Source organism: Gigantopelta aegis, chromosome 15 (assembly GCF_016097555.1).
Source record: "Gigantopelta aegis isolate Gae_Host chromosome 15, Gae_host_genome, whole genome shotgun sequence".
Taxonomy (NCBI): Eukaryota; Metazoa; Mollusca; class Gastropoda; order Neomphalida; family Peltospiridae; genus Gigantopelta; species Gigantopelta aegis.
The window spans coordinates 2,432,035-2,443,438 of record NC_054713.1 but is presented as its reverse complement, the minus strand read 5'-3'; the positions used below and the strand labels follow the sequence as shown (position 1 = coordinate 2,443,438).

Here is an 11,404-nt window from a genome sequence, read left to right as displayed (position 1 = left end):
GCTTTAAAGGGGTATCCAGTTTACAAAGGTTCTGTTATGTTCTTATATTTAAAAATGGACCGTGAAAAATGTCTGGTCTTAAGGGAATTCTGGTTTACAGAGGGTCTGGTTTGAGAGGTTTCACTGTAATTCCATTTACTATTAAACAAAAATAAAAATAAAGTGACTGACAGACAGGTTATATCATATACTATTATACTATACATCATAAACTATTTCTAAATGCACAAATATTTATAATTTATACCGTCAACTACATACAGTACTTATAAAAGACAGGCAAATAATGTTGTATAGTATTAAAAAAAAAAGAAAAAAAAAAGCAGAAACTTGGTGGCAAATCTACATGTAGGATGACGGACAGGTCTTGAGTGCTTATAAAACTTTTAGAGTCTGAACTCAAAGCTAACAGTGTGAGTCTCTAAGATGACATCATTAAAGAAAGAAGGAAGGAAATGTTTTATTTAACGACACACTCAACACATTTTATTTACAGTTATATAGTGTCAGACATATGGTTAAAGACCACACAGATATAGAGAGGAAACCCACTGTCACCACTTCATAGGCTACTTTTTTTATATTAGCAGCATGGGATCTTTTATATGCACCATCCCATAGACAGGCTAGCACATACCACAGCCTTTGATGTACCAGTCGTGGTGAACTGGCTGAAGCGAGAAATAGCCCAATGGGACATCATTTATGATTCGAGTCTAGACTCGATAAAGTTTTAAAAACACAGGACCAGGTTAAACGCATGATGTTATATAAATATATATATTATGTCTACATGTTTCTCACACACAATTTATCCATAATTCTTTGTGGTCAATTCAAAATAGAGCAACTGGAGGCCAAAACCATTATGGATACAGCTACAAAACATACACCTTCTATGATTGGAAGGGGATTCTCTGTGAAACCACTGTTTATAGTATCACCAGTGGCAACATATTAATTTCCAAATAACATGTCCTTGAGTGAATCACAATTACAACTATTGTGTGTGGAATTGATAGGAAGTTACATTGGAGGAAATATTTATCAATATCACAAATAAATGAAATAATTGCAAAACTGGACACCATTGTGTGTCATAGATGCGATGGACCTGTGACGTAGACTGACCATTGAGTAGTAGTCGGTCTCATCTCCACCGAGTTTTGAGCAGCAGCGTAACAAAGATTTGACAATTTCTACATGTAACATAACACATCGAAAAGCCAACAGACAAAACTGGCCACGTTCACAAAGTTATGGTTTTCAGAAGAAAAACAAAATTCTAACATTTAAAAAGCAGAGATGGAAGTGGGTCACACACAAAAACCAAATCTCAAAATTTTAATATTGTTAGTCGGGTATTGAGGTTTGCCCCAGGGTTAGGGTTGGACAATGGTCTAAAACTGTGGATCTCAATCTGAATGTATGCAAATCATCAGCTCAAACTATAATATATGTTACGGGTGGAGATTACCGGGATTAAACATTTTGAACAGTAAAAAACACAGCAACACTATACAAATGGTTTAAAATCCTAAATTCTGGATAAATTGGCATTTAACTCTGAAAAAGAAAATTCAGAATTCTGTCCAACTTTTGACAAGAAAGCAATTTTGTTGATTTATATTGCTTTGCATGACTCCCACTCTAAACCCACAGCCCAAGCTGACTGGAAAAAACAGGAATGTGGTCCAGATGGCCATAGGACAAGAAGTGGGAAGGGAATAATTAAGCTCTAGAATCACGGCTCACCAAGTACATTGCCAAAATAGCCAAGTGCTCATTTTCGTTCATACAAAATGGCTACAAAATTTAGTTTTTGGTTAGTAAAAATATTCCTCAACATAACCACATTTTAGTCAACTTCAAGGAAATACTGTGCATTTCTGAAAACTGGCTTAACCAAATTTTTTCCCAGTGTGAACCCTGAGAATTCACAAAGGAGAGAAAGAAAAGGGAACAATGGGTTGGATTTAAAAAGAAAAAAAAAAGAGAAAAAAAAGAAGGAAAAAAGAGCATAGATACAACCATTTCTGTCTGCCTGCCTGTGACGAGTCTACACATAGGTGATCATCACACCGTGACCCGTCTAGACGAAGGTGACTGTCTGGATAACCTCCGTCCGCTTCTCTGTGTCGACGTCTGTGGACATGGACACCATGGAGATGGTCTGTCCACTCATGTCCCCGTTCCAGCAGAACTCCCTGATGGACTGGGCGCTGTATTTGATGGTCTCCACGCCCAGCACCACCCCGGCCCTCACCCTGTTGGCGGCCAGGCTGCTGGACGACCGGATGTTCTGCACGTATACCGTCCCGCTCTCCCTGAATGACTGGACCTGACACCTCATCTTCTCCATCTTCCGGCCCACCCCCACGGAGAGACGCCCCCGAGCCTCGTCCAAGGTCTCCAAGATGTTCCCCGTGGTCCACCCCGAGGGGCTGATGTCTTCCGGAGTGGGGAATTTCCTTGTTAGCTCGGGAGTCAGAGAGATGGGAGAAGCGAGCGACTGTTCTGAACCGTATTCATCATGGTAGTCATTGTCGTCGTCGTCGTCGTTGCTGCAGCTGGTCGATTCGACGTGCTTCGCCATCGATTTGGTCTCCTCGAAGTCAGCCACGAGTTCCTTCTCCTTCTTCATCTTGCGTTTGATCACAGTCACGAGAATGCGCAGGCCTCCGACAATGAAGCCGACAGCCAACATGGAGCCAACACAGTGCACTGCTATCAAAAGACTCTCGTAGTAGACCGATTTGAATAACGACGTGATGCCGACGTAGGCACTTAAGCTGGCGTTTCCTGACGGCCCAATCACGAAACACGAAAAATTGCCCGCAAAATAACCCCGGAATCGTGTTATGTGAAGCGATCCGTTCTCCAGAGCGGTTATCGTCGTCCTGCCAATGTTGAAAGTCTTGAACGACCGACTAGTGTGCATCTTGGCGCCTACATCTCCCAACAGAGGGTGGTACTTGTGGTGTGTATAGATCTCTCCCCATGGGGTGTACCACACGATGGCAGGGCTGGGGTAGCCAAAGGCTTCACAATTCAAAAACACGTCACCTTGGACTCGGATTTCCTGCTCTTCAGATACCGTTGTTATGGTGGGCGCGGCACAGCTCAGTCTCGTGGTATCCAGAGCTGTGAGGGGCACGCCAGATATGGACTGAGGGGTGCTACACCGGTATTTATCCAGGTCTGCGAAGTGATCGGACGAGTATCCATATTTGAGCTTGCGTGTCATATTGAATACCACGGAATGATTCGAGGTGATGGCCAGCTCATCGATGGTGTTTCTCAGTGCCATAACGGCACACGAACAATCGAAAGGATTCTCCGACAAATTGATACGTGGAATGCTATGGAAGACGGGCATCAAGTCATAGTGAAAGATCCTGAACCAGTTTCCCGCAAGGTTCAGCTCCTTGAGACGCTCCAGGTCCTGGAAATGGACAGAGGTCAGATATGAAAGACGGTTAGACGCGAGGTCTATGACCTCCACCTTGCGTAACACGTGAAACACATCCTGAGGAATGGTTTCTAGCTGATTGCTCCCGAGGTTCACAACCTTCAGCAGTGACACATCATGAAAGACTCTTCTCGGTAGTGTCTGTATGTTGTTGTGACTCAGGTTCAAATACTGTAGCCGATGGAGTCCACTGAAGACTCCTGCCTCCACTCGACTAACATCGTTGTAGCTTACATCGAGAGTCACCAGATGATCCAAGCCACGGAAAGCCTGCGAGAGCAGACCAGTCAGGTTATTGTTGACTAAATTGAGCAAATGAATGGCACTGACGTTTTTCTCAAGGTAGGGAACATCCAGGAGTCCGCCGTGAATTGAAAGCTCACCCACGTGGGGATGTTTCACCAGGAATCCAGACACATTCAGCCATATATTGCTCCACTGTGGCTGCCACCGGCACGAGATCTTGTGAGTGAACTGACAGGTACAGGACTGTGGACACGGAGCCCGATTCGGTTCTTTCACAGGTGTGGCAAGTCTGGCATGAGATGCCACTAAATGTGATACCAGCAGTATACAGGTAACTGCCGCAAACTTATCTGCCCACATGCTTGTCAGCGGTTTTAATGACAAAACTTATTGAACATATTCTGTCATTGCTGGCTGCTTTTCCTGGAGAGAAAAAAAAGAAGAAGAAAAAAGACAATTTAGCTGATATGAACAATCGATTTCACTTAAATTGAATATCTTTGATTAGTTGCAAATTACACAACATTGTATATTCAAGTCTATGGGAACCTGGAGGGCGTGTGCCATCCACCCACCCACACCACAAATCATGGACGAAAATGTATGGCTATTTGTTCAACTGTATATGAATAAAGATATAAATCTGACTTATGCCCTCCACTCCTTGTGTCGTTGTTCACAATACAAGTTTCAAAGATTGTTACACAAAGTTTATATTCTCTTTTCTTGAAGGATTACAACCATAATAATAACAAATAATTAAAAGTATATTTTTCCCAATTATCAAATGGACATGTATATATCCAATTAAAGTATGTATGTATTTATATAAAAAAGAAAAAATTACCAACAATTTACAAAATTAATAATGGACATGTACACCAGTGTACAATTTCGAGGAGAGTCCGGGAGCTGAGGCTCTCCAAAATCACAGGACTCTCTAGCTTGGCTAGCATATGAGCCCGCATGGCTTGTACAAATTATTTGTACAAATTACATTGATTTTTCGAAATGACACAGTCAACATATATCTCAAAATCCTGGGAAACCACAGTCTTGAATAGCGATCTTTTCCATGATTTCATGCAAAACATTTAGTGTCTTCTGTTCTACTAGAAACGCATGGCAGGGCTTGCTGGATTGGTGTTGAGCTCTAAAGAGTTGCAAACAGGGAGACCTTATGACACTTAATTTTTTTTAACCAAAATCTCACAATGGTTTTAAAGATTGGCTTGAATACAAGCCAGTCTTCACCTCGAGTATAATAAAAGTTTGTTTTGTTTAATGACACCACTGGAGCACATTGATTAATTAATCATCAGCTACTGATGTCAAACAGTTGGCAATTCTGACACGTAGTCATCAGAAGAAACCCGCCACAGTTTCCCTAATGCAGCAAGGGATGTTTTATATGCACTTTCCCACATACAGGAAAGCACATACCACTGCCTTCGTCCAGTTGTGGTGTCGAGCATAATAAAGGCAATCTGAAGATCACTCTCCTAAAAGGATGCCAGGCAAGCAATCACAAGGTTTCAAATAAAGTAAAAAAATATTGTATAACAAGACAATTATTTTACCTAGCATTGTTTCAGGGGAGCGATTTTCTTGAATAGAGTAGATCGCGGGTATCAGGGCTCGACATCAGCAGTAGCCCAGAGTTTTTTGGCTACTGATTTTTCGGTCAGGCTACCAGATGTCTGCCTCCAGTTACTCCGCAATCAACAAGATGCATAAACACCTAAAAAAACACCCACAAAACATCTAAAACAATGTTCAAATAAAAATGAATGATTTTGCTTTTTTCCTTTCCTTTTTAAATTTAGTAAAACTATGGGGCTACCAATTTTAATGAGAGCTACCATATTTCATAACCTAAGTTAAGGTCAAGGCCTTGGTATTTGTTTCGGTGAACCGACTAATTTTGTTTGTTTTTATTTTGTACTTTTATTTTACAAATTGCAGGATAAACAAATGACAGTACATAAAAACCATCAGCCATGATTAATTAAATCGGCGACCGTGACAAAATATCAGAAGTTAGTGGTCATGAAAAAATACAGTCACTGTTCTGATCAGATGGCAAATAACTTTAGTGTTCACAGATTATAATAAAAATACAGTCACTGTTCTGATCAGATGGCAAATAACTTTAGTGTTCACAGATTATAATAAAAATACAGTCACTGTTCTGATCAGATGGCAAATAACTTTAGTTTTCACAGATTATAATAAAAGATATTTCATAACTTTGACAAAATATCCAACCATTACTTGCACTATTGGTTAGCTTATATCAATATTATCATGGAAAAATATCTGAATGCCTGACATTTCACTCCAGACATGTTCTCCCCACCTCACTTTGCCCCGCAAAAATTATGTCAGTTTGCCCTGAATATATTACCAGTTCATCCCCACTTGGGGTTTGGTGTGTTCATTTTTGAATATCAATAAAAAAAAATCTAAATTTACGAAACAGGCAATTGTTTAATCACTGACACCCATATTGTTTAATGCCATTTAATACTGGAATAAAATTCAAATTCAGGTACAAAGACCAAACACAAATTAAATTTGTGTCCTTACTTAAATATTCATATATTAGTGTAGGTACTGCAGTTTTTAATGAGCTGAAATAAGAGCTTGTCCACTATGGCTGTGACACGACAGGTGCTATGTAAATCGAAAGCCCTTTGATCTAGGCTGACCAGATTGCTGAGAATACATATTAATAGTTAACAGCAATCATTGCAGATGGTGATTATCTTCTTAATACTTCATTACTAATCCCTGGATTGACCTCATTTGTTAATCCCAGTAGTAAAGAAAGGGCACAGTGACTACCACCTATACAAATAAAAGAGTCCAATCATCTTCAAAGTATCAACTTATTTGTTTTAGTTCCATGACTAACCTTTTAAATAAAAAAAAGAGTTTGTATCATATAGGCACTCAGTCACGGATGGTTGACCTAATTAATGACACAACAAAGTATTATCTGAAATATATACATTTGATTTGTACGTAAAAGTACTTTTATATAACCATCAACATAACCACCATATCCTACTTATTATTGACAGTGTTTCTGCCAGAAAGATAATTTTGGGTATGGCGCTATGGAATTGAATGCAACCACAGTCAACAGGGGGTATGGGGGGCCTCTCCCACAACGAAAATGGGTTACATTTAGGGTTAGGGTTAAGAAAATCATACAATAATGGTAAGAGTCATTAATTTTGTCAAAATGTTAACTTAAAAAAATAATAATTTGGGTATGGTGCCATACCCATTTTACCTCTGGCAGAAACCCTGATTGAATATTTTATAAAAATAATTATAGTATGTCGATGGTCCATAATTCAGGGGAAAATAATGGCTATTTGGAGCGCAGAGGTGTGACGTATTATTTTTTAGTCATGTCACAGGCATCCCCTAAATAATCAGTGTCAAAACGATTTACCAAGTTCATGTAACGAGAATGCTTGACCGTCCTCTGTGATGTGGGTAAATCGAAACAAAACCAATAAAAATAAGTTATTTAAAAAATAATAAAATCACAGGCCTTAGGATTTCAAATTTCACGGGAAACACTTTTTCGGTTCCGTGTCTTGTGATCATGGGAACCCATCAGAAATTGTTTTTAGGCTCCGCGAAAAGAGTCATGGAAACCCATTTTTAATACCATTGATTTAAATTATCGAAAAAATCTGTGTTTACAAACAGACACATTTTCAAATTCAATATAAAGTTGATTTTCGACACGCCCTCTCGTTATATGCATGGTTGTGATTTTGACAGCTCAATAACAATAATCATTTTGGCCTATGTCATTTCCTTCCATAATAAAACCACTGGAAATAGTGGAGCCTATTCGATTGTCACCTTCAGTACTCAGGCACATGTATGACATTGACGTTTGTCAACTTCAGTGACAGTAGTCAAAAGGTTAAATATTTTCTACAAAATTATATTTGAATTTAAATACTATTTCCTGACCCCTACATTTAAGAGATACACTACAAATAATTAGTGCCAGTAACTTGTGTAACATGTTTGATTTGAGCACGTGTGTGAACTCTGATTTGATTTACTTAAATCAGAACACAGAGAACTTTGGTTAACACAACAATCCGAATCGGGTCTTTTGATTGTGTCAAACACACTCTCAGGGCATGTAGAATTTTTATAAAATCCACTAGCCATGGGATCACCGATTTAAAAAATTTACTAGCCCTACTTTACTAAATAAGAGTAATAATGTGATATATCACCTGAAGAGGGAGATGGAGGTTAAAAAGTAACATTTGTGGGTTGGAGTGGGTGCAGGATATTCATAATTACAAAATAGACGTAACTGCAACATTTGACCAAAAACGTTTCACTAGCCGTCGGGCATGGCAATTGTAGTTCTTTACTAGCCCAACATTGAATATCACTAGCCACGGGAGTGGGGCTACCATAATCTAGAAGCCCTGTCTGGCATGGCAATTGTAGTTATTTACTAGCCCAACATTGAATATCACTAGCCATGGGAGTGGGGCTACCATAATCTAGAAGCCCTGTCTGACATGGCAATTGTAGTTATTTACTAGCCCAACATTGAATATCACTAGCCGTGGGAGTGGGGCTACCATAATCTAGAAGCCCCGCACTCTCCATTAGTGAGATATCAGAAACAATAATAATAATAAAAATTATATATATTATTTTTAATAGCTGTATTCGATATGATAATCATGGGAAACAAAATTTTGGTTCCGTGATTTTACCGATACTGTACCGGAAACAATCATTACCGTGAACTCTGAAGGCCTGAAATCATACATACTAAATTTGTGTTATTGTAATGGGGTTTTTGAAGATTTCTGTCTAGACAAAATGTGGGAGAAATCTAACAGTAAATAATGGTAGGAGAATAATTTATTGTAGAAGGGGTGCAGAAAGTTCTCGCCTGATCGCCAAATGCGAGTAAAAACATACCACAACCAGGCCGACGGGCGGTCTGTCTTTTTTTGACTGACTGTACCTTTTTCGTTGTTTTGTTTTTGTTTTATCTCATTGAATCTATGATTCTGCATCAGCCATGTCAGAATTTCAAACCATTCAAACAAACGGTTCAGAATTATGACGAAGTACACAACAATATCGGCACCTGTACCTCATTGCCAATATACGACTTCGGAGTTCCAAACTGTACTAGCACGACATCCCAGAAAAGGAACTGTTCCAAAAACGGCTCCAAACGAAAACAGAACCAAACTGGACAAAAACGGAACCTAGCATTGGCTGAAACGGCCCCACAACGTTTAGCTAAAACGGAACCATTTAAAAAAAAAATTATGGCTAAAATGGTACCAGAATTCTTACAAGTTATTAATGATATCTTCAATAAAAAAACAGCTATATTAATAATTTATTACTTTGCTTTATTTTTATGTCTATAGATATAGGGGAGATAGAAGTATTAGCAGCTAGCTAGAAGTCAGCGAAATGAAACTACTTCCATCCAAGCTGCCAGGTACCAGACATTTTGTCCCCAAGCTAGTTTGCCCCCAGTCAGTTCACCCCCAAATCAGACGTCAGTTCAACCCCGCGTGCTTAACCAGTTCGCCCCCACAAAGATAATACCTCAATTAGAATAACGCTCACCAGAAGAGGCCATATCGAATTGGCATTGCGGTTCAAAGCCCTCTTAGGTGTTAGCCGAAGATGCATAATCAGCATCAAGGTTATGTAGCTGATTAACCATTGTTTTAAAATCAAACAAGGTGGAAGTTTATATTGTTTTATTTGTGATAGTTTGTAGATGCTCATAATTCTTTTTACTCAAATTATTTCTTTATTCCTAAAACAGATCCTATCTCTGGCAGGAATGGATGTTTTAATAAATGTTGATGATGTGGTTTGTGTGTGTAAAAGTGTTCTTTATATATATATATATATATATATTAATGAATTAAACTGGTGATTATATCAAATGTGCTCAGACTGACTCATGATCCATCCAAATCGTGGAAAGACGACAATCCCTCCCCTCTAAGAAAAGAAACACACACGGTTTAACTTGCCTCTAAAGAAACAATACAATAATTGGTTAAATGTAACAAATAATTGAGAGCTGGGGACGAACTGCCAAATAGTTGGGGGCAAACAAGCAAACAGTTGGGGGCGAATCGACTTGGGGGAGAACTGGTACATGGGGCGAACAGGTCAAACTGGGGGCGAACTGCCTTGGGTGTCAAACGTCATGGATTTAAGCTGCCACTGCAACAAATATATGTTTTGTTATCTTCAAAATGCAGTCCACAGGTGTTTACAGGTCTAAAACATACTTTGCTTACACTGTTCAACATTTAATAATTATAGGATATTAAACAAGCTTCCATTCCGCATCATGTTTATGTTCCGAGTGAAATAAGTTTCAACAGAGGGTACCGTATTCACTAAAACATTGAGGTGCCATATAGCCAAATCGGTTCCATTTTAGCCAAATTGTTCCATAGGCTGGCGGACTAAAGGTACGTGTCCATGTGCATGTATGCGCGAACATGTACGTATGCATAATGACTGTCTCCATGTGTGCGTAGAAGAATGCGTAAAATTGTTTGGCATGACGTCACATGTAAATTGAGGAAGTGGCCACTGAAATAGGAGTAGGGGAAAAGTTCTAGCCCTTCTGGACGAAGAGGATGACGACATGTTACTGGCACTGACAATTGCCAAAACTTTAAGAAAAGAGGGGAAAAAAGCATAGGTGTGGGTTCATCCTATCTGTCAAAAAAGGAAGGATTGTGGTGCATACTATCATCTTGTAGCTGAATTGTTACTAGATGAAACATGTTTCCACCTATACTTTCGACACGTTAATGGTTTTCATGTTGAAAAGATTGAAATCATGAAGACACACACAATGTTAGCTTCAAATTTAATGGGAAATTCACAGATGATGTAATTTTATGGAATTTATGTGTCCGTACTGCGTGAGCGTAGAGAAGACTTTGCTACATTTATCGATTCTGTGCGTACGTTTTTTTTACGCAGACACTCACACATAAGAATACGGACACATGGAGACACCACAATTTAAATACATTGAAGCAAATTTTTTGATACGCACATGTTTGCGCATACGGATGATACGCATACATGGAGACATTGCTAAATAGAAATTCTGGCTTTCTAGTTGGTTCTGGTCCAACGGGCTAGTTAAATATTTCTGCACCCCTGTCGTAGCTTTTAACAATGTGGTTCACTGTTCAGAATTTAGAAATATCTCTTATCAAGATTTTAAAAACATTCTGGCTAACTGGTTTGTTTTTATTTATTTATTATTATTATTATTATAGGAGCAGGTCAACTCGCCCCCTACCAAGTCGTCTCACTGGTTCAGTGGTCTGGTGAAATATTTTTCAATTCCGCACCCGTATCATTCTTTTACCTGAAAGAATGACTTGTAATGAATTGAATTATCAATACAGGTAAACCAAGTTTTAAGTTTTTTGTCAATTTTTAAAATGTTTGTATCACAGTTAGCTTCTAAAACAAAAGAACTTTCACAATTACCGTAATCACACAAATCTTCTTATTCATTACAACAAAGTCCGCGTTCTACATTATGGCCGGGGGGAGTTAAAAAAACAAACTGACACAAAAAAGAAAAAAACAAAAACATTCTTCCCC

At 38.9% G+C, this 11,404-nt stretch overlaps 1 protein-coding gene across 1 annotated transcript; it reads right to left on the bottom strand.

The window, feature by feature from the left end:
* Positions 1–621: 621 nt before the first annotated feature.
* LOC121389929 (leucine-rich repeat and fibronectin type-III domain-containing protein 5-like) lies at positions 622–11,404 on the bottom strand. The gene is made up of 3 exons (XM_041521599.1): positions 11,288–11,404; positions 5,299–5,459; positions 622–4,141 (listed from the first exon to the last, which is right to left on the bottom strand). The coding sequence occupies exon 3, from the start codon at positions 4,076–4,078 to the stop codon at positions 2,093–2,095; it is 1,986 nt and encodes a 661-aa protein (XP_041377533.1). The 5' UTR covers positions 4,079–4,141; positions 5,299–5,459; positions 11,288–11,404; the 3' UTR covers positions 622–2,092.

What these genes read in the sequence shown, in the direction of transcription:
- LOC121389929 (XM_041521599.1), bottom strand. Translation starts at nt 4,078, where the DNA reads ATGTGGGCAGATAAGTTTGCGGCAGTTACCTGTATACTGCTGGTATCA.